The sequence below is a fragment of the Acipenser ruthenus genome, chromosome 3, assembly GCF_902713425.1.
Source record: "Acipenser ruthenus chromosome 3, fAciRut3.2 maternal haplotype, whole genome shotgun sequence".
In the NCBI taxonomy this organism is placed as follows: Eukaryota; Metazoa; Chordata; class Actinopteri; order Acipenseriformes; family Acipenseridae; genus Acipenser; species Acipenser ruthenus.
This window is the reverse complement of record NC_081191.1, coordinates 68,023,523-68,048,355: the sequence shown is the minus strand read 5'-3', so window position 1 is coordinate 68,048,355 and position 24,833 is coordinate 68,023,523. Positions and strand designations below refer to the sequence as shown.

General features: G+C 36.9%; 1 protein-coding gene across 4 annotated transcripts in view; it reads right to left on the bottom strand.

The window, feature by feature from the left end:
• The window catches only part of LOC117435534 (rho GTPase-activating protein 28-like), a 68,751-nt gene extending 44,675 nt beyond the window's left edge, over positions 1 to 24,076 (bottom strand). For 2 of the 4 annotated variants that reach the window (XM_059015533.1, XM_059015526.1), the window contains exon 1: positions 23,750 to 24,076. In XM_059015533.1, the coding sequence (XP_058871516.1) occupies positions 23,750 to 23,877 (128 nt within the window). In that variant the 5' untranslated portion in view covers positions 23,878 to 24,076. The remainder of the gene's footprint in view (positions 1 to 23,749) is intronic. The other 2 variants (XM_059015519.1, XM_034920832.2) reach the window with 2 other exon arrangements.
• Positions 24,077 to 24,833: the final 757 nt, after the last annotated feature.

Sequence of the window (24,833 nt, the reverse complement as noted above, 5' to 3'; positions counted from 1 at the left end):
AATAAGCAAAGTTAAGAAATAAACCCTGTTTGAGAGATAATTAAAGTTTGAAACAAACGGTTGTTCTTCGTTTCAAAACCACCTCAGTCTCATTTACACTAACTCTATACAAACTCAGCCCCATTCATTTCGGTGGGCCGGCGCAGCGAAGGTTATGCAAACATTACTCGGGCACTGTAAAAGCCACCTATCATGGCTTGTTTAAAAGTACAGACCTGTTGCTTTGCAGTGATGTATTCCGTGTGTGGAAGTGGTACTCCTAGCCGAAGCTACGATCGCCTGAAGGTAGGCCTCTCATCATGTGACAGAGTTCATTGTAGCAGCTATAGGGAAAGGGGCAGTATCGTTGGAGAGCTTAGAATCTCAGCTTTCCAGCAATACCAGCAATACCAGTGAGAGATAGGGTGCTAGAGAAGCTGCTGGCCTGAGAGCAAGAGAGAGTTGTATCCAGGGGTGTAGTGCTGCAGGGTTGGCAGGGAGCAGTGACCCCTCACTTCTTGGGCACGAAGCATTCCGCTTCCTTACTTCACATGTAGAATATTTAACCATTTTGCTCCTAATAAGATATGAAGATAGATATACATGTGTATAACCCATCCAAATAAGCAAATAATACAATAACTGTAAGAAACCCCTGAGATAAATAATGAAAAAGAGTGTTATGCATAGGATTATTAATAATAATGACAGGGTTTTAATCATGTGTGTATTAGTGTATGAAAAATAAGTATATTTTTTATTTATCTTTAATATAAATAGCTGTCAGTCTAGTGTCTTGCATATACTATTGTTTTACAATAATACCTCAATACCTGATTGTCTGAATTTGTAATGAATTGTTACACTTGTTAGCCCTTTCAAATACAGTAACTATTGCAGTGATAAATTGCGGTTCTGTTGAGTGTATGGGGAAACGAGAGGGGGGGGGGGTAGTGACATTTCACTTCTAAATATATCACTACACCACGGTCTAAAGCTGAATGCTCTGCCACCTGCCTTCTTTCTCTGTGTCCATGGAATACCAAGTAAGTAAAACTTCATCCTGTGATCTAAGAGAGCGATTAGGGACATACAGGGTCAGAAGATCTTTTATTGATTGAAGTAGCTCCCCAATGCACCTTTGACCTTTCACGTAAGACCCACGTATTCAAAGCTGCTCATAATCAAGTGTTACCGCACACACAGGTAAAGTGAATAACGTAAAATGAGTAAAATACTACAGGCATGTTTCTGTGGGTGTTTCAAACCAACAACTTAGAATAAATGTATTGCAGAACTTCTTTTAAAAGGGATTAAAATGGTGAGTTTGAACTTTATTTCTGTACTACCTTCTTTTGTTCACTTCTTTTGCTATTCACATAGGCACTGTCAGTTTAGGTGCATCTTTCAGGGCTTGTGTCTCCTTTACACTGGTGCTCTTATAATGGATATGGCGTGCATTTCCATCTTTTGGATTTATTATTTATTTGAACATCAATAATATTTTCCTTATGACCCTGAAAACGAATGCCGATACTGCATTATCTTTCATATGCGCAATTTCCCCTCAACGCGAATGCTTTTATTATTTAGTAATTATTTAGGCGGCGAGCATTGTTCATGAAAATCCAACAGACATTATTGACTAGGCATTGTTAATGTTCATACCCCCCCTTAAAACTGCAATCCGAAAAATTAACTACAGTAAGAGGTTATAGTAATTACACTGGCTAAGGCTCTGCAGCCAAGTCTAAAACGTAACAATTACCATAAAAAAAATGGAACCAAAAATAGTTGATCTTTGATGCACAGAGTTCAGGGGCAATAAGCAACAATGTTCAAGTAACTTGTTCAGCCACCTCTCCAGTCTGCCGGAGGGAATACCTGATTTGTTCCTTGTACAGCGTTTCTATTTTTAGATCAGCCAAAAGATCCCCACAGCAGGCAAATAGCTCAAAGTAAACAATGGCGTGTTGATTTGAGATATTAATGGACACTAAATCTCGCTTCGTCTCATCATGGAGACTGTGCCAGCCAGGGCCAACCTATTTATAGTTAACATGACCCCGAGGCTGCCCTCAGCACATGCTGGAAAACTAAACTTGGGGCTCAATTACCGACATGAAAGAACCTTACTATGCCTGGGGACACTCGCCATCCACTATTTATTATGTTGTAGCTTTATTTTTGCTTCTGCATTTAGCAGGAATCCTCTGAATCCATCCTCGGTTTAACCACCAACACAAAAAATGAAACAAGCTTCATTAAGACCCCTCTGAAAAAAGACAGACACCCTTGTTTCAAAGACACCATTGGCTCAAAGACACTTTTTACAAATATTTAGTAAAAAAAATGAATATTATTTTTTATTACTATTTAAAAGTAAAAAAAAAAACTGTTTAAACTGGTCTAAAGTGAGCCACCCCACAGCAAACGTATTGTCAGCCTTCAAACATAACAAATCTTTTTTTCACTCACCGGATGTTAAGCCCTGAAGTAGAACACATAAGAAAACAAAATGACTTATCCAAAAGAATAATAAACTGAAGACACAGTAGGCGTAGGAATTGAGTCTCTCACACCCCAATGCAATCACTGTGTTACAGCGTAAGATTGTTTTTTTTGTAACTGGGCATTCCCTTTTAATTCAGCAAAAAAAGAAAAAAGGGAAGCTTGTTCTATTTGTGATGATAGCATTTAGATCATGCATTTATCGTAATTTGTATGTATTTGCGCATGTACTGTATTTTAATATGTATGCTATGCATGTAGGTCGGTCATATCCTGCCTGCTATCATTACCAAGACCTCAATTGAACAGCATTATAATAATCAATACATTTTGCTATAGCTAAATTGTGCCAGCAGACTACTGCATCACATCTACAGCTTCCAGTTTTTATTAAAGGCAGTCTAATAGATAAGACTCCACAGGGCAACTGAAGATTTTAGAAACTTTAAGTTGTTGATTTCAACAAATCTAACCTGGTTGCCAAACTTAAACAAACAAACAAACAATTCTGTAAGAAGTAAACTTACCTCAGCTGAGTGAAATGTTGCTTTCCAGCTCAACTCAAAAAGGGTTTTATGTAGGGCCAATTAAACCTTTCCCCGCAATCGTTATCCTGCATGACCAAGATGTCAGCTCTTTATACAGTTCAAAGAAAATCCTAAATCCATCTTCATAAATCCAACTGAACTTGGGATAGGATAAGTCCTATATTCTGCCTTTGGCTATTTCTCTCCTCACTGCACAAAGGAATACTGAGCTTCCGATTCATGGGAACAAGCACACAACACAGAGCAGATATTTGAAACGCTCCTCTTTATGGGACTGATACATGTGATGTGCTTTTAAGTTTCTTCTCTCTTTATTGTAAAACAATAGTTCTGCTTTAATCAGCCTGAGTAGCTTCTGATTCAGTCTGGTGAGTTTGTCACTGCTGCAGCACTAAATGAATGAAACCAATATAGCAGAATGGTTCATTAAAGGAATAATGCACAACAGGGCATGTGTTGTGCTAGGACAACACACGAGAAGTGATGTTATCCCAACACACAACCTGGAGTGCATTATTCCTATTATACAATGGCTCACACTGTAAAAAATAGCAAATAAGACTCATTTCATGTTTAAAAGTGATTTTAAATTAGACAGATGTGGAAATAACAATCCACTTCATAAAATAGTTCCTGTTTTCCATTTACAGCTGTAGTAAAGTATAACTATGACATTCTAATAGATACACTTCAGTGTTATTTCTGTTTTAAAGTGAATTAATAACAATAGCACTTCTCAAGTTTTTTATGTATGCCGTGAACACATTATTGACAGAGTTGAAATCTACATTTGACAGTATATTAATGTTATGGCTCAGGGGCGGTTCATTTAAGAGTCTGTTTAAGCCCGCTCTGAGCCCCACGTAACTGCTTATGGTATACGGCTCTCTGGAGCTATTTCTGACAGAGGCATACAATTGTCGTAGAACTGTATTAAGGTGTTCTATCGTTTTCAAGTCTATATTTGTCTAACTCTCACCTAGTCATAAAAAACTTTGACTGCCCGGTTTCATTTCGTGGATGCTTCATTTCTGTCAGATTCTATCTTGTCTAGTCCCTCGATCTCCAGGTGTCTTTTTTAAATGTTTTTTTTTTCTCTCATTGAGAGGTGCTATCTGGTCTCTTGGCTGCTCTGTGTTTGAAGGCTCTTTGCCAAACGAGGTTTCCACAGTTGTCATGTTGCTTAAAGTAAAATTCACTTCAGGAATTGTGTACAATGTGTTATTGACAGTTGTGGAGGATTGATATGTCTGTCTAAGTTTTCAGTGATGAGGTTGCCGATACCATATCTGTGATGTTATGCTGAGATAACATCACGGGTCTAGTGCAAGGCTGACCAATCAGAGCTTATTCAGGACGGAGAATCCACAATGTGGATAATTTCATTTGTAATTGAATAGACAAATTAATGACGGATGATGAACTTGGCCTGAGACCTTGTCCATGGGTGCTGACAGCTATTCGCAATGTTAGTCGACTAGCGAATACCTGATGACACCATGTAGTCTAGTGCCACAGATAGGAAGTGGCTCGTAGGGCAACCTCCCCCCAAAAGACAAAGCCGCTAAACCATGACTGGATAAAATGAAGATGATGAATGGTTAATGCAACAACTGCAATGGCGCAATGCCACCTACCCCCAAAAATAGGAAAAGGATGAATGAAACGTAAGCAGCTGAGACACGGGCCCGCCCCCCAAGAGCATGAAATGCACTGAGGGAGAACCCGACCTCTCTAGCCTGCCACAAACCCTGCAGAAACTAAATACGAACCTCTCGGCACTCGGGTAAGGAAAAAAACCCTACTCGCTGGTAGGAGGAAACCTTAGGGAATCCATGGCTGAGAGTGGCTCTTCCTCCAGGCTCTAAAGACGGCCGTCTCCCTGTTTGGCCTCGCCGTGCGTGACAAAGGCCAAACAAAAGATCGACAAGAATGAAAGCCACACAGAGTTTTTATGGTGCTTGGATATGACGTGTTGATTAGTGGGCGGATTCTCCTTCCAGAAATACAACCGTTTTCCAGGAATTTTTCTTGTCATTGTATAATTAAGCAATAATACACAACAGGGTGTGTTTATCATGAGATATCACCACGCCTTGGAGCCTTCAACCACCCAAGAGGGGGTGCTATCTCATGACAACACATAGACTCTGGTGTCAGGGGCGTCATTTGCTAAGGAGGGGGGGTTGATAAAAACCACTAATATTTCAGTGAAAACGACAACCGTAAAAGTTACACACTTTATTACTATAAAATGAAACTTGGTGGAACGACAGGTTTGTTATAAACCAGTACTGTGCTTTAAAAATACTTGAATTGCACATTTTGTATAATTTATTTCAAGAATAAGAACGATGTTGACAAAGCGCAGCACGCTATCTCTTTGTAACTGGCCCAATTACTGCCTGTTTTTTTCTCAATCATGCTATTTGGGACAGAGATTTTTTTCTGAAATGACGCCCTAGCCTGGAGTGTATTATTGCTGTTATTAAATGGGTCTATGAGTGTGTTGTTGTTAGTAAATAAAGAAGACCTTAAACAATTTTTTTTTAATTGTTATTTGTGTAACCTTGCACCGAGAGAAAAGTAGTTCCACAGTAACTAAAATTGTTAGCTTAACAGTAGAACATTTGATTTTGTAAAACAACTCTTCCCTTCTGGACAATATAGTACTCTGCCTTTAATGCACTTTAACTTGCACTTATCTGCTCCCTATTTTACTGTATTTAATCCTACACTTAATCCAATCTGTAGTATTTTGTATTTCACTTGCACTCGTATCTAACCCTGACGTAACTATCAACACTGTTATTTGCCCCAATATCAAATCGTACTGTGTTTTGTATTTGCTCTTATTAGGACTGAAGTCATTGTACTTTGTATCTTGCTTGTAATTGTACTGTAATTCTTCATTTTATTTTGTATAAAATGCATATCAAGTGTAAGTCGCCCTGGTTAAGGGCATCTGCTAAGAAAATAAATAAATAATCCTCATCACAGTCCAATCAAGTCCATTATTTAATCTAATCCCATCACCGTTTTGTATTACATTTTCTGACTTCTTCTGCCCCTAGACAATGTAATATATACCACAGGTTCACTCCTTTTGCAATGTTCCTGGCTGCGGTCCTATTATTTAAAACAAATATGTTCATTATAACCCCATTCTTATGAACTATGGTACACAAGATTAGTGCAAATTGTGAAGACCAAACTCTCTTCTACCTCTCATTCTCTACTTTTTTACTATGCCTCTCCTGTGAAATGATTGGTCTTGAATTAACAAATAGGTGTAAGCCATACAGCCACCATAGTTTCACAGTAAACACCATACCCAAGAGTAAATTCATGATTTATACAGACAAATGTCGGGGAAATTGTGTGATAAAATAATATCTGCTGATAATGACAACTCTTTGTGTATTAGCACACATTTTAATGACAAAGCCACATTTGTCATGAGAATGACAATATGTGTCATGAGCTACACCATGATTTGGGTCTTTTGATAAGGTAAAAATGGCACATTTTGCTGACTACTGAGATTTGTAATTGGACTGAAAGTCTGTGAAAAGCAAAGTCATCTTGAAGAGCTGAAATTTCTTTATTCTGAGTCGACACTTCCAGGACATTGTTATGGTAATAAAAGCACGCAGCACACAGTGTGTGACATCTTATGTACAGCAGATAAAACAAGGTAAACTGGAAATGGAAGAAACCACTTGCAAATGCTGGGAATACTAACAAAGCAGTATGCCTAGAAAATAGTTGTTCATGTCCATTTTTGCTCAAGGACTGGGTTTTAAATGTGTCAAATAGAAGATACGAGTCACACAAACACTGATTTGATGTATTATGTATAGAGCCCAATTAGTTCAGGTTTAATAAAAAAATAAGAGACACATGGAAAAGCAACATTTTTGAAATCACGTAAATATACTGTTAAGTTTAGTAAATTGAGTATATTGCTATCAGTAACGAGAATGCTGGGAAAGATATTCGAATATTCTGATAACACTGCTTGAAAGAATCTTTGGGCAGAAATGTACATGCTGGTATTCCAATAACATAATTTACAAATTACTATGTCAAAAATATGTCATGCAAAGGAAATCACTACATAAACAAGTATGTCAGGAACGTAAGAACACAAGACAATTTACGACAGGAGGCCATTCACACCCATGTAAGCTTGTCCGTTTCCTCATAGCTGACTGATCTCAAATCTTTGTCAAGTTGGATCTTAAAGGGTTCCTGTGATTCAGCTTCAACAACATGACAAGCTTACCCAATTCATACCCTTGCCAGACCTACACATTCAAAATGAAACCTAGCAGTATGATGAAAAAGTGGATGACCGAGACATACATCAACATTATGTACAGAAAACCAATTATTAAGTTTTAATGACAATTGAATAAGAGGTTCTCCAGAAACATGCATAAATGTAAGTCTGCCATACAGACAGAGAATCTCTTCTTTGTTGAGAAGGTCATTTGAAGGGGTTATGGGTTTATCATACTCTTCAGAGGTTTCTTGTTATATGGTATGTGAAGGAATTAACTTGTTTTGAGGTTCTTTTGCCCCTTTCATACAGACTAGACTTAGAAATTGAAGTTTTTAAAGCAATTCCATTGCATTTTATTATTTTGACAGAAATAAAAGAAAAATAATCAAAACAAAACCGAATCCCTTCAGGACTAACTAAACTTTGCACAGTCCTTAAACTAATAAACTGGACAGTTAAACGGTTCACCAGTCACAAAACACTTTTTACACACTGCAACACAAACAAAAAGGTTTACACACTACCTTTTCTATTAACCACACAGGTCACTCCACACTGACACCCTCTTTCCTGCACAAACTGCAGCCTGCCTAGAACAAACTTTTTTTCCCTGTTTAAATACCTACCTGCTTATTGCAGACAGGTGACACCAATTATACTATAAACAATTAAACAGATAAATTAAACTAAATAATTACACCTGTGGTTGTGCAAACACAGCCACACCCCTACATTTATCTGGCTGGGACAGGAATTAACCCTATCCCTGCCCCCAACACATTTTTTTTCAGGCAGGGATCTGCCCTGCCACAAGTACTAATTACACACTTTAACATTTAAAATAAAGGAATATTTTAATTTGTTTGAATTTTAAAATAATAATTAAAGATTAAAACTAAAGCTTTGCTCATTAATTCAACTTGTTTAGTTTGAGCGTAGTATGGTGGATGTCATGAATAGAGTTTGTGTTGTGGCATATAGCACAAAAAACTGGAGTTCTGATCGGCTAAAAGCTCAACAGTAGTCTGCAGTAGTTCATAGGATGTGCTAAACCAGGGGTGTCAAACTCAGTTCCTGGAGGGTCGCAGTGTCTTCTGGTTTTCGTTCCACCCGAGCTCTCAATTACTTAATTGGTCTAATTATTTGATTAACTGGACACATTTAACACTCCTCTTCAGGCCTCAAAATGTTTCATAGGTAGTGTACCTTGAATCAAGTGCATTTTTAAAACCATCAACTGTAAAAGACCTTGAAAAATATTAAATATGAAATAATTAGATCAATTATATTAACTGAGAGCTTAAGTTGGAAGACCCTGCAGCCCACGAGGACTGGAGTTTGACACCCCTGGGCCAAACTGTATATTCTATGTTCTACTTGGGAAAACTGTTTCATGGTTATATAACTACCAGGCATGAAACACTGATCTTGGATATCCCAAACTTAAGGAACAAAAATTATGATAACAGTCACCATGATAATCACACATAGTGCATTAATGGTTTTTTCACACTTCCATACGCCATTTCAAAGCACTATGAAGACAATTGAAACATTTCTGATCTCATACATCATCCACAAAGAATATGCTACTAACATTCAGTCAGTGCTTAACAATAGACAAGACAACTATAACATAGATATCTGCCACCCAACACAGATTCTGAGAAATGACAGCATTGTAAGCAGTTTTAGATACAGTTTCGAAACACTAACAGTTCTATTTTTAGTCTCTTGGTGAAAGTGCTAATGGACAGAACTGTAAACCTGACAATACAAAGTGGAAAGAACTAAATCACAGAGTGGAAACCCAAAAACCACAATAAGATAGCCATTATACAGAGGAAGAGAGAGAAAATACCCAAACCACTGGTACAGTAGCAGGCAAATAACAACAACCTGGCAAACCCAGCAGCAAAAACACACTGTTACCCACTACTGTTGTCATACAGTTGTAAACCCACAGTGAGAATAAAAACAGATACCTACCAACAGCACAGGGGACCACTACCGTTTAAAACACATACAGAATCGTACCAAACGACCAAATCCTCTAAACACACCCAGTGTGAGCACAGCCTAAGGGTGTGTTCACACTGGGTCCATTTAGAGGATTTGGTCTGCACTTGGTACGGTTCTGTACGTTTGTTGTGAAGTGTGAACAACAAAGTTCGCTTGGTAAATGAACCGTACCGAGTCCACAAAAAAAGGTGGTGTCGGTCCTTTCGGCAAACGCACTTGCTAAACCTCAAATGTGAGCAAGTGCTGTATTTTTGCACATAGGAAACAAACTATACAAGGTAACCTGACTCGGAAGTAAACACTTTGCACGTAGTTTAGTTCATATTCTGAGGAAACAAGTAAAGTAATAGCAGAATCACTTATCAGCTTGTGTTAGCGGCATTCAAAAATAAAATAAACAATTTTATGGATTATGTGTTTAAATCATTCTGATTATGTTTAAACAGTAGCTGATCTATTTTTTTTTCTAATCTGACTTTTTGTACATTTAAACATGTTTTGATTAGATGACAATAGCAAGAACATAATGCATTGTTGTTCTGCAATAAATACACCCGATGTTTAATTTTTTAAACTGTTATTGTGTTATTTTAACGGCTTTAGGAGTTACTAAGTAGTTACTGTCAGTGAATTGAAGAAAAAAATAAAACATCCCAGTTTTTAACTCTGGAAATCCTAAACTACACAGACAGTGCAAGAAACTGATAGACAGATCAGACACCAAAATCCAAGACGTACTGGACAAAACTCACAGAAATGGTAAAATACATTCAGTATTTTTTCAAATTACTTTGTTTAATGCCGACAGTAGGAGAAAAGTGCGTAACTACTCTATTCTACTGGTCCGTAGGTATTCAAGAAATATGTTAATTAAATTAGCAAAGTGCTCCCCCAGGGCTTTCTTCCACAGCACAAATGCAGGAATCTAAAACATGCTAGTAAAAACAATACAGAAATATCTTCCATCTCCCAATATGCCTTGCAGTACTCTATAGCATTCCATTTTGTGTGAAAATACCTTCCCTCCCCCCCACTGTTGGTCTTACCTTATACAAAGAAAACATGGCTGTGTTTTGGGAAGACATGGAAAGTGTGACATCAACAGATGAGGAGGAGGAAGAAGAGATTATTTTATTAGGCAGTTTATTAAACAATATTGTGTACTGTACATAAGTTTTGTCTTTAATCACCTTTAGTACTGTTCATATTTAAACATATATAGATAATCACAGTATGTGTTTAAGTGTATTTGTACGTGCATGTTTGTGGTTTTTGTGTGTGTACTTTTTATCTGTATATACATTTTGTGTGTAAACAAATTAAATTACTAGGCCACAGTTTTACAGCAACCGATTATGCAGCAAATGATCTGACTACTACATAAGGTAGCTCATACAGTGATATTTTTTGTTTAATAAATATTGAATCAGCAAAACAAAGCATATACAAATAAAATAATCAAGTCATTAATTAATTGTGCAATGTGAATATTGTTTCCTGAATCAATTGTATATGCTATTTTACAATGCTATACACTCACTGTATTTTCGTACACAGTGAAAAAGACGATCTTACATAGAAAACGTAGGTTTTTATTTTTTTTAAACACAATTTCATAACTCTGCTGTACGGTTACTGACTCAGGTATATGATTGTACAGGTATATGATCCTCTCTGTGCCAGAAATGGAAAGTTGGTTTAACATCAAAATTGGTTTAACATCAGAATTCATTTGAACCAGGATGTATTTATATATTATTTATATATTATTTATGTAAAAAAAAAGTCAAGTGAACAGAACACTATGATGTATGGAATACAGTCTACGTTAACCTACATAAACAACACATTAGCACACAGTATATGAATCAGACAGGGATGTTGATAATTCACAGTAGTTCTTTTTTTTATTTTCTTTTACTTATAAATCAGCAATGACATGATAGTATTTTTTCAGTTTTAACACACGTTTCAACGTCTCATTTTAAAGGATTGCAGTACAGTGTTTGTCATTATTGACAGGCTTTAGTTTTAGCTGTGTTTATAGATTATAGTTTTATGAAAGCAGAAGGCGGCAGATGACAGGACAAAACCCCATTCAATTAATCACAGACCTATAAATAACACCTGCAGGGTTGCCAGATCTGTATGACGTCTGTAGCCAAAAGCTCAATCAAAAACAGCCCAACATAGCCAAAAAGCTGATTAAAAAACATCCCAAAAGTAGCCAGAAATGTGCCACTTAAATTTACACAAAAGTTTAACACAATAAATTCTGATAATCAAATCTGCACCCCATGCAAACAACCAACCAGTGATGCCCCCACAGGGGGCACCAAGAGTGGCACAACTTAATTACGGAGTATTTTTGGTCTATTTTTTAGGGAGTCTTCTACATAATAAACATAACTACTATTATTTTGGTTTATATTCACAATTAAAAACAAACTCCAGGACACATTAAAATGTCTTTAGGTGTTAATAATACATATGCAGAGTATTTACAATCTATACTGTTACTTACAGCATTGTTTTAATGCAGTCTCATCCCAGAAAAGCATCAGAAGATTAGAATATTAAAATCAGCAAAGTTTATGTCGCTTGCACAAGAGTTAAATCCAACATGTCTCATGGCAAAGAAGACACCACCATTTTAAATCAGAAAGGGACTTTTTTGCAATTTTGTCATATACCAAAATAAATGATTTATAACTAGGTTCCTTTTTTTTGAAGAACTAGCGGAAGAAAGCAGGTTTCTGTCTTTGTGAGTAAAATGCTGACTTGGTTAGTGCAACTTGTGTTTCCAGTTTAATAAGAACATAAGAACATAAGAAAGTTTACAAACGAGAGGAGGCCATTCGGCCCATCTTGCTCGTTTGGTTGTTAGTAGCTTATTGATCCCAGAATCTCATCAAGCAGCTTCTTGAAGGATCCCAGGGTGTCAGCTTCAACAACATTACAGGGGAGTTGGTTCCAGACCCTCACAATTCTCTGTGTCAGCATTTGCAAATACATGTCAGCATTTGCAAATACATTCACCCCCCCCCCCCCTTGTTAAATGACCAATCAAAAACATGATCCAACGGAAGCCGGCACACACAGAACAGGGATCCAAATTTGACCAGTACCCTTAAATGTGTCATTTAAATACCTGTCTATTATTTGAATTTCTTGTTTTCACCTGCATCCATCACACACCTGTTTCTACTGCCTCCAGTTAAGGACTGCTATGGATTCCTCTTCTCTGCTGGTGTGAGCGACAGTGTGTGTGGCAATCATGTAAGAACATTGGGAAAGGACACTGGCTGTTTTTGTGTTATGTTATTTTATTAGTTAGTTAGTTGTGTATTTTAAATATTTATCATTTTGTGTTATATGTCTGCTATGTCTTTCCATTTCTTTCTTTTTCTTTTTCTATTTTTCAATTTAAGACCAATTTATATATTGTTATATTTTGTTTAATTTATGTATTTCGCTTTGGATAAAAGTGTCTGCTAAATAATTAAATTAATAATAACAAACAACAACAATATACCTTACCAAGTCTGGGAAATTTGCACTGCCAAACATTAGGTTATCGTGGGAACATTTGTGGAAATTACTTTAAAAAATTTTGGTCAGGCTGCAGCTGGAAATATGCTTAAAAGATCTAGCTATCGAATCCACTCGTTCCCTCCTCTGATGCCATTTTCTAGCACGATGATATAAAAAGCAGGTTCATGTAACATGTAATGTTTGACTTGCACTGTTAAAGCTCTTTCTGATTTCCTTGTTAAGTGTTAGCTGTAGTTTCTGAGAAAGGAGCCAATACATGCAAAGTGTTACTCCCCAACTCTGACTGTGGCATATCAAACCCTATCTGTCAGGCACCCCATCTTTCCAGGAGAAAATAACTAGGCTCCACCTCTCCTCCTGGTGAACAGGTGAAAATAGCCAATTGTATTGAGAGCAGAAACAGAGGTCGCCAGTTGACATATAGCCCTCTTAAATCGGTAACTGGGTTGCATCTGCGGTGTTCAAACTGGGCATTCCAGGAGAAAGCTGAACTGTCCCACAATGGAACCTTGTACACCTTAACACTTGTGTGTCACTATGTCACTGTACTTGTATTTGTGGGAGGTTACATATTATATCGTCTCTTTCATGTTCACAGATTTTGCCCCTCCTAAACTGCATCCACACTGGACACGAGCGAATAATTCCGAAGTCACTGCAGTCAAATAGGAGTATCCACACTAGCAGCGAGTGACGATGCTTTGAGAAAATTGTGCGTCGCTAAAATAGAACCTGTTTCTATTTTTTTTTTCATCGCTCGCCTAGAATGAAACTGACCAATAAGAAGCAAGGTCAACAGCATTGACACATGTCAAACACAAGCATCAAAACAAGTTAATCATGGACGACGAAAATGTTAATTTATGAGGTGCAGTAGTATCCATTATTATGTGATTGCAAATTGAAAGACTACAAAGACATCCAGAAGAAAGTCAATGCCTGGGTGGCTTGCGGGTGGTGCATTTAGCAGCACAGAGACATTTTCTTTCCGATTATGCTAGTTGTATAAAAATAGGTTTATTAATAAGCAAAAATAAACCAGACAATACATGCAGTCTACATATCCAGCATTTAAATGAAAAATGTGCACTTTTGCTGGCTTTTAAAAATGACACAAAAAAGGTCCCGCATTCACACAACTTGAACATGTGACCTAAATTTAAGCTATGGGGTTTTTTGGGGGGTTTTTTTGTTTTGTTTGTTTTTATGATAAATAACGTTTTGTTCACTAAATTGTTCTGTGCCACAAATCTGTGACAAGAAGAAGGTCTTTACATACCCATAAAGCGAAGTTTTATGGAGATTCACCAAATCCTATTATTCTATACGTTGTAAAACAAAGCCAGCAATACGTTTATATTCTATGTGACGCATCCCAACATGACCAAGCTCATACATAGTTCTGACGATTAGGAGCCATATTTATAAAGCATTTTCTGTCAAGTTCACCAGACTGTTTTAAAAGAAAAAACTAAATAAAACTAAATAATAATACAAGGTAAGTGGTGACCTGTGCATAATAACACAGATTTTAATAATAATAATAATAATAATAATAATAATAATAATAATAATAATAATAATAATAATAATAATAATAATAATAATGAAGATGGTGATTATGTAGTGCTTATGTAGCTCAAATTTAGTCTGTTTCATGAAGGGATGTAAATAAATCCTAATGACATTTCCTAACATGATCCACTGTGCTGTAACTGTTCAAGCGGTATGATGCCCTGTTTGTTTGACTTTCTCTTGGGACGGATGTCCTAATTTCCCATTCAAATTCAGGAGTTAACCTAAGCTTTCATTTCTGCAATTTCTCTTGCAAAGCAACCTCCTGGAAGGAGATGTAAGACTCATGATCTGTTGTGCATTGTGTTCTTTTTTTCACTCGCAAAACACAGAGCATATTATTATAATATATAAGCAAACTAACGGTAAGTAAAGTACAAAAGTACGTTTCCATCTCTTGGCCAGCTTGTAACACCAAATGAATTAACTAGGAGATCCTGATGACACTTCAGCAGCTGTGTTCCATTCAATCCCATGATTTGTATCTAGTTGCAAAGGAATTTGTTAGCATTGTCCGGGGGATTATACAATATTCATAGTACTAATAAATAGTGTTAGGGCAGCAAGCCATTTGTGAGGAAAAATAAAAAGCGCCACACCAGAACACAGAACAAAGCAAGGCCAGTGCAAAGAAAGAGCTTGTCAGCATCAGAAGATAAGATAAGCTGTAGACCAAGGACGATCTGGAGATGGTCCCACGTTTGGTAAGTGAGCTAAATATACACAGGAGGATGTTGCTGCAGGTATACCATTCTAGATATGGATCATCAAGGGCAGCAATGGATTTTAAATGCCTAGCAACTATACCACATACACTTTAACCATATACACGGTCTACCAACAAGTACAGGGACAATGCGTGTTGTAATGTATACAAGAGTTAACTAAATAAAGCCAACATTTACTAATACATGTTATTCATTTGTTTATTCATATAACCAGGGTGTCACTAGCAGTTCCAAAAGGTAAGCTTTAACCAGACTCAGCAAAAACTATTTCACTGTAGGGCCAAAACTCAACACATACAGTCCACATTAAACAATAATCTACAAGAAGAGCAACAAGCCTTGACACAACAGCTAACGTCAGCATTTAAAACGGTTCAGAATGTATGTAAACAATGCTCCTTTAATTACAAAACATGTTTGAATTGCTCTAATTAAAAATAATGACATGTATTTTTTACTTAGAGAAGTACAAATTGCATTGTACAATCAACCCATGTAAATATAACTCGCTTTAGATATACTGCCTACGTATTGTGTCTGCACCAGAAATACTATAGAACAGCTTATTCTGGTTACCTGTGCATAACTCCAGTGCTATACGTTCCTGCTGAAGGGCTGACTGAGAAATGGCACAGCTGCAGCTTCCACAAAGTTCCAGCCTTATTACTGTATTGCAAGAAGTAACTTTTTAAAATCCACGTTATACCAATACGACTCCTCCAGATCACACAGTTTCTGTAATTGTTAACTTGTTTTTTGTTTGTTCACTTCTATACAGCCAGGAATAATCCTCTGTCATTTTGATATACTGTCTGTCCACAACAAAAAAGCCCCTTTTAACTTAAACAGAAACTAGAGAGATGCAACATATCTGTGGCAGTTAAACTATTGCTTTTAGTTTTGCTTGGTTTTTCAAGGGAGTTTTGTCACAGTAAAATGGTTTTCTTTCATTTAGGAAACAATTGAGACTTTATGCCCATTTCACAACTATAGTGCTTGTTATTTGACAGTTCAGTTGGCTGTTGAGATGCTACAGTACCATGTCCAATTGCAGAATAGGCTTCTGTTAACACATGTTATACCTTTACAGACAGCCATTCACACTACCTGTGCTGTAGAGGTGTCATTTCACCTCACCTCTTTTAAACATGTTTCCAATTAACCTTATTATAATTAGGAACCCCATTAGCCTTGCAAATTGCATGGCTCTCAATGGAGATAGAATATCCTTCACTGTCACATACGATACTCCAATGTACTTGTTTCTCTATTTAAAAACAAAACAAAAAAACACAACATAAGAAAGTTTACAAACGAGAGGAGGCCATTCGGCCCATCTTGCTCGTTTGGTTGTTAGTAGCTTATTGATGCCAGAATCTCATCAAGCAGCTTCTTGAGGGATCCCAGGTTGTCAGCTTCAAAATTACTAGGGAGTTGGTTCCAGACTCCCACAATTCTCTGTGTAAAAAAGTGCCTCCTATTCCCTGGTCTGAATGCCCCTATTTTCACATATTGCCACATATGGGTTTACCTCTCATGTTTTAATCGCTGTGTTACTCATAACATGTCTTCAATTCAAAATATCTACCTGGAATATGTTTTTCTTTCTACTATCTTCCCATCACCTTAACACAAAATAATGAGGGAACACAGACCCCATTCACATTTGCGATTTAAGGCAGCCCAGGGCTGCCTCAGGGACACCTTTTCTCATATGTGAACGCTCCAAAAAAAAAGAAAAGGCAGCCCAGGGCCAGTCTATTTAGGCCACCGTTTCAATGTGGCCCAGGGCCTGCAATTGCCAGCCTTTACTTCACAATTCTCTTTACTCACGATTCATTAATTGAAATAGTAAATTAACGGCTATGCGAACGGTGTTTCGTGAATCATCTTTCACCACGTGGGAACGCCCAATCCATGGTGAATTAACATGGCAGCAGATCTATTTAAAGAGCCCACACGCCTTAATTAACTGAAGCATACTCTTAAAATAACCTGTTTGTGACTAAAACTATATCTAGAAAACTGAAATTCAGGTCAAATGAAAATTATGTTTTGATAGAGGAGGTAGTGAAACACCGTTCAGTTTTATTTGGACCAAAATCTCTACCGCCTGTAGGAAGAAAAACAATCTGGAATTCCATGACAAACTAAATATGCGCCCTTGCTGTGTACCATCACAGTGTCGCCGATGTACAAAAGTGCTGGCAAGACTTGAGAGGCACCGTAAAAAAAAAAAGCTGTGCAACTGAAAAAAGCAGCTTCCTCAACTGGAGGAGGGAAACCTCCTAGATCGCTTTTAAACCCAATGGAGGAAAAAACCGTTAATACCCTGGACCCTCAGAGTATTGACGGTATCTCCGGAGTAGAATCACCTGTAATGGCATGTTCTGGTAAGTACAATTTATTCATTATAGTTTTTTTTTTTTTTTTAATAATAACAAGGTTTATATATAACTAGGTATTATTATTATCATGTTATTAGTAGTGGGCTAATATTATCATTAGTAGATAAATGTCATTTTTTTTATTTCAGACCTCCGTGACTGTGTCACCAGCAATGTCAATACAAGACCTGACCTTACACGCAAAGGTAATGCATATTAATAAGTGATCTAGGCGAACAGTAGCATATTGCAGATGTAGTCAACAGCTAAATGTATGAATTGATTTTGCTTCAGGAAACCATGAGAAATCCACTCCACATCTGAAGAAGAAGCGTTGAACACAACTGTCATCTTCCTCAGTAATCAGGATGTTGCTGATCCTACCAATTTAAATAGTGATAGTGGTGACATGTGCATTCTAAGGAAAGAAATCCGAATGCAGAATCAGAAATGTCTTGCTTTCTAAAATTGAGTGGCACATGGCTACGCACGGTAATCTGTTTGGGGATATGGTCAACAAACTAACATTAATGTCTGCTTCCCTAAATTCTGTTGTCAAGCGTAGTTCCTCAGCTAGCAGTGAAGACCAATGCATATCCAACGACTCTGTGTATACAACTTCACAGGGAACACAAACCGAGTGGGAAGTATCCTTAATATCCGCTAAATCAGTGGCTAATCAAAAAAAAATATTAAATTAAAACGGAGAACACAGAGGGCAAATACATTCCAAAAGACAAATGTTACAGTAATGTCTCCCGAAATAGGATAGGAAGAATCCTTTTGATAGGCCTTTATTTAAAAGAAAAAAAAGAATGTACAAAGAGTTGAATCAGTGTTATGACATTTGTTCATCTTTTTGTATTTGTCTGTATAATCAGCATGCAATTAATTAAAATATAAATAATTAATTAATACAACTGAGTGGTTTCCACTTTTTCACTTAATCAAAACTGTAGGCCTATCCATTGCTGTCCACTTTATTGTCCATATGTTTATCCTCCATATTCAAACATAATGTAGCCTATACATAATCATACAATAATATAGCCTCATATTCAATCCCTCAAACACACTTATTTTAGAATATGGATACCAATATTACCCATATTTGTATACGTCAGAGTCCTATCATGTAGAGAAGTGTTAATGTCCCAGAAGATGGTTCCCCTTCTATTTCAGTCGTTACTGTAGATGACGTTTTCTGTGGCCAGTCACTATCTGAGTCAACAGATTCTTTCGGTGCGATGTTATGTAAAATGCAACAGGCTGCTTGTGCAGCACATTTGTGGATCACACTGAAGAGACAGCAAAAGCGCACCTTCAGTAATCCAATCATTTGCTCAATGACTGTTCTTGATGTTGAATGTGCTGCATTAAATCTCTCCTCTGCTGCTCCATTTGGACGGCTCACTGGAGTGATCAAATAGAATCTCAAGGGATAACCACTGTCTCCTATAAAATAATTACATTCATATTTAAATTCCTGTTTGTTATTATTATTACTTCCATTTAGCAGACGATAGCAATGCCAGTCCCACACAACAGTGAACATTACAATGTACAGAATTAGACAATAAATAATAATACATTACAATTACCCAGTAAGAAGCCATCAGGACAATTATCACCTTCAAAATAGGCACACAATGCACTTCGATCCCAAACACAGACATCATGTGTAGATCCCGGAAAGTTGGCGAACACGTTAGTAATTATATAGTCGTGTCGACACACTATCTGCGTGTTAATAGAATGCCAACCCTTTCTATTAATGAACATGTTACCATTATTAGAAGGTGCCGTTATGGCGATATGCAAGCAATCGATTGCTCCTAAAACATTAGGCATGCCTGCAATATCGTAGAATCCCTGTTTTATAGAATTGTGTTCCCGTGCATTAAGTGGGAAGGATATATAAGTAGATATGCTAGATACTAATGCATTGGTAACTTGTTTTACAATCCTACTCACTGTGGACTGACTGAATCCAAATGCATCACTGTTTGTTTCTTTGGAATGATCCTGAACTATAAGACATTAATGCAGCTAACAATCTATTCATCGGAGCAATGAATTGACGACTCCTTGTTTTACAGTGAATATCTGGCTCAAGATCCCTGTATAATTCCAATATTTTTCCACAGCTCAAGCGTAACCTCTTTTTTATTTCTTCATCTGCAAGTGTCATATAATACGTTCTGTCTCTGAAGAGTCATTTTCTTCACTGGCCGTGTCATGATAGCCGCGATGTACCATCCCTTTCATGAAACAAATTGACACTCGAAAAAAGACGCGTAGCGGCAAATATGTGGTGGATTTCATAGAAGTTATTTATCGGTCATATGACAGTAGTTAATTAGCGCAAGTTTAATTTATGAATCGCTCAGTAACTGTTTTTATTATTTGAACCGGTCCTATTAAATGTAACTTTTAAATCTAGCAAACATACCATGTTTCTTTTTACATAATTGAATGCACCAATTGTATGATTTCTGTTTATTCAAAAAGTCTGTTTAATATCACTTATGCTGTACATCAAGTTTTGGTTTAAGTTTTGTGTAATTATTTTGTGAAGGATTTTAAAAACGGACCTTTAGAAAAGTTACTATCTCAATTATATCCATCAAATTGCCAGTTTTTAACAATTGACTAATCAGCCTGTAATTACAGCTCTTAATGATAATAGCCCTCAGAGACAGTCCTAATAGCTTGTTATTAACCTGTAAACAAATACAGTACTTTCAATGGAGAGGCCTCTTACGTGACTTCCGTGTACTGCATGACCCTTATTTTCCCTCGAGTTGATTAAGTGAAATCTTATGAAGGGACCATTTAAAAGTACACATAGACATATGGTCTTCATACAGGTGATCCGACATGGAATAAAAGGGAAGGGATTCATAGAGAGGTTATATTAAAAGCAGACCCCTGTTTCGAGTTAAGATTGTGTTGGATTATTATTCAGACTGGTTGCTATCAACAGCCAGTCCTTCCTTATGGGATGTACACGGTTTCATGTTTCACTGGAAACCTAAATGACTCCTTCAATGCAATCAACTACAGTGTATATGTAAGCACTATTCTGACTAATTCAAAATAGTCTTCCATTTTATTTCTTTAATCAGAGAACTAAAATGTAGAATGACTATACTTTTCATTAAAATGCCAATAGCCTAACTAGTCTCCTACAAAATCTAAATATTTCCAAAAGTCATCAATTTACTGCATCCCAGCATGACTCAGACACCTTGCCTTCAGACACTTCGCAGCTCCCACCCCTCACTCTGTCTGACCCTGACATTTTTGCAAGCAACTCCGACTTGTGATGAATGACTGGTGATGGACAGGGCAACTGGCCAAACATCCAGGCAAAAAAAAAAAAAGATCAAAAGGGCTTGGCGCCAGATGTTTTCAATCTGCAACGCAAGTAGCAATACCAGGGGACTCAGCATGGGCACTCAGTAATTTACAACTCACAATGCAATGTCAGACCTTCATCATGAAGTAAAAATGTGGTAAAAATAAAATAAACTAATGTTTACACTGGGTTCAGCTGTGGATTATATTGTGAAGCAATGTTTGTGGGAGAACTGGTGTGTGATGATAGTTTCCCTTACAATCTACAGGCACAGCTTCCTTGTCCAAACCTGATAAGTTCAGAAGGTACAACTCAGTGATAAGACTTAAAGGTTGTATTTGAATTGCTATGAGTAGCACCAGCTCATCAAAACACTAAAAAAGTATGCCTTCTTCAAAGCTTATAACATAAAAATGTTTCAGGCATTGCACAAAATATATTTGAATTAAACTTTTTATCATTAGGCTTGCTACTATTCCATTTTTATTTTTTTGCCAAATCGACGATTAATATTTATTTTAGAAGGAATTTAACATTTTTTTGCGATCTTTATTTTTCAATTCAAGCAGAGAATGGGTGAAATCAATCTTTATGCTTTAAAAAAAACAGACATTTTATGCCATTGAGAAATGTCTCATTTAGCGAAGCCCCTTTATCATATTCAACATGCAACAAAACCATGGTTTCCAACATTCTAATTGAAATAACATTTGGTTACAGCGGTTGTACATTGTATAGAGAAAGATCCTACACAAATTAAAAATAAATGTTCTCAAATAAACCATAGAAAACGCAGCACAGACTTTTATAGCATAAATTTACAAGTAAAAACATGCACAGAACAAAACATTAGATAGTTGAACGAATAATAACTTGCACTTATTATTCAGAGTCAGAGTCACTGGAAGGCAAGGCAGACGGGCCCGCTTCGTCCTGCCGCGGAGACTTCAGCTGTCAGTCAGGGTATTGTGCACAATATTCATTAAGAGTTTTCCTCTTCCGCACCATTTTCAAATCAAAACTAGTAACTGTCACCGTATACCTATAGCAAAAGATTACCTACACCTTAACCCGCTAATTTCAAAGTGACAGGTGCTGTAGCTGGCAAATGAAAATGCACAGTCGGTGCAGGTCTTGATGATTGACAGTCATTTAAGCGAATGCGAGCATTCTAGGGCCGCTTCAGTCAGTGATGTCAGAACAGGGTGAAAGTGACAGTGGCACTACAGTACTAACAGACCACTGAGATGACTGACAGTGACCCCTAGCCATTCAGAGCGGAATAGAGACAGGACAGGCAGTAAGTATAAAAACTACACAAACTAGAGATGATTTCTAAATGACTATTTTTGGCAAGAAAATAAAAAATATAGCAAGTGTTTTTACTGACATTTACCCTATATATATGTATTTCAGTTGAACTCATTTTTGAGGAATTTGATGTTTAACGAGGTTTACCAATTAATATCGAAAACTAGAATGTCTATTTACGATGTATCACTTATGATTTAAGAAAGAATTTGAAATGTGTGTTTGAAGAAACGGTACATTCCTTCATGGAGGGCATTAAAAGAGAAAATGCACATACAAACAACTTACAACTCTATGCAAATTCAGTTGGGTTGTTTAAAAGCTCTTAAGTGTACAAGTACTGTCATTCTGTCCACACTGTTGTTCTAGCCAATTCAAATAAAATATACAATATATTATTCACAATACCATTTTACATGGTAACATATATATGGCCTTTATGTTTTCCAGCATGTTACTGTACCCTTAAGAGACCTGTGTAAAAAAGTCACAACCAGAGACCACATGGCAGAATCCTACAGCAGCCACCATCAAATACCAACTGTCTGAGAGGTGGGAGGGAATAAGTAAGGTCAGACATTTCACATTTTCCAGTAAAATGATAAGGCTTAAACTATGCATCCCTCAAGCCATAACATTCGATTTTGACCAGTATGGAAAACATTTCCAACTTTATTACCAGCAACCCCTGCTGCAGAGTCAATACACATAAAACATACTATCCATGCTAGACTTGAAACTGGAGTTTAAGGAGGCAGCTGTTCAAGTAGTGTTTGTTCCTTACTATTGTTGTGTAAATACCTGGTTATGATTGTGTATGTGTTTATCAGTATTAGTAAAGTGTGTCAATAGTGCAAGTCATCCATGAAAGTAACTCAAGAATGTGTAATGCACATCCACCTTTAAAGCAATTTAAACTGCTTGCATGTATCTCATGCATGTATCTGTGATATAATTAAAAACTTTGAGATGTCAACACAATATTTCATGCACTGCACGAACGTTTCCACTAAGTAAATGTTAACAACATAACATTAATTCTGAGCAAAATCAATTGGTAACAAACCTAAAAAGCAAAAGTACTTTTGTTCTGTACAATTAAGAAAAAAAAATGAATATCACAAAATAAACCTTAAAGCCCAAACTAACAAAACATACAACTTTGCAAGCCAACATTAAAACTGGAAAACTTTAAAGGTTTTTTTTTTTTTTTTAAACCCAGCATACATTTTAAAAGCACTCGATAACGACAACGGCAGGCAAAACAGTTGCGTATTGTAATGTGTAGCTCCTTTATTATGGGGACCTACTGTGACCTGTAGCCACTAGTAATCTATACTTTGAATCAACAACAAAAAAACGTTTTATTTATTCAACAATAGAGAACAGTAGTTTGTAGCCAAAGGCAATGTGGTATTAAATTTGCAGAACAGAATTTTCCAAAGTAGTATTTATTATGAGCGCATGCAAGCGGTAAATGTTACCTGTTGAGAGGAGAATGTCCCGGAGTCGGAGAAAGCTGTGGTACAAAGCTTTGCTCCATCGGTATCCTTGAGGGCGTGTAAGAATGGTAAGCTGTCAGAATTACCCTGCCCGAGTCCTTAATCTCCATTATAGGCACATCACATTGCCTCTCTGTTCCCTACTGACAAAAGTGGACAAGGGACTTTCTTTCAGTCACATTACTGACATGCAATGTGGAGCTCCCGCAACACAAAAAAGGGCATAGCCTTTCGCTTTCTTTGTGAGCCAGCCTCTCACTCTTCAGTGGCAACACAAACCACGGGGAGCCAGATAGAGCAACTGAATAGCCTATCAGGAGTCTGTATAGCATATATAAAAACCTCCCACAAACAGAACACCATTGGTAATCCTGTATGTGTTTCTTGGGCACCAGAGGCGTTTCAGTATTCAATTCAGTGAGGTTTAGTGACGTCTCTTTAAAAATCGATGCTTTCATTTTTAAAACCACTTTTGCTCAAAAATGTGTAACAGTCACGCCTGACTTCCTTGGTTCGCATAGTTTACTACTGTAGTGATGTAAATTGATACCCGGCGATGACCCGACCAAGGAAAATAAGAACACTGCGGAGTCCGCATGAAAAATGCAGGAAGTGGATAGCATTGATCTCCACGCAAGCAAAATAAATAAACAGACTTTTAATGGATAGCCATGGTTCAATTGCAACGAACTGAAAGGAGCGTACTGGGATGATCCCATTGTTACTAAGATGGACGGTACTAGTACGCAAGTTACTAATTGCAACGAACCAAGTAGCTCAAGATAGCTGTGTTTTAAAATTGGTCAGAATTGCAACGAACCCCTCTAGACTCTGAAACACAATACTATAAGATAGTCCAGCAATTTCCGTAGACTAAAGACGTGTGGTATCGTACTAACTGGAACAAATATGAAAAATCCCAAAATGTATTAACAACGTTTATGAAACTGAACTTTTCATAACCAAAAATTACATTTAATTAATTTAATTATTGTGGGGAAAAGACATTTAAAAATAAGTGTCAAAACACCAGTTTCATCCTTATTTAACTTATTCAACTTAACGT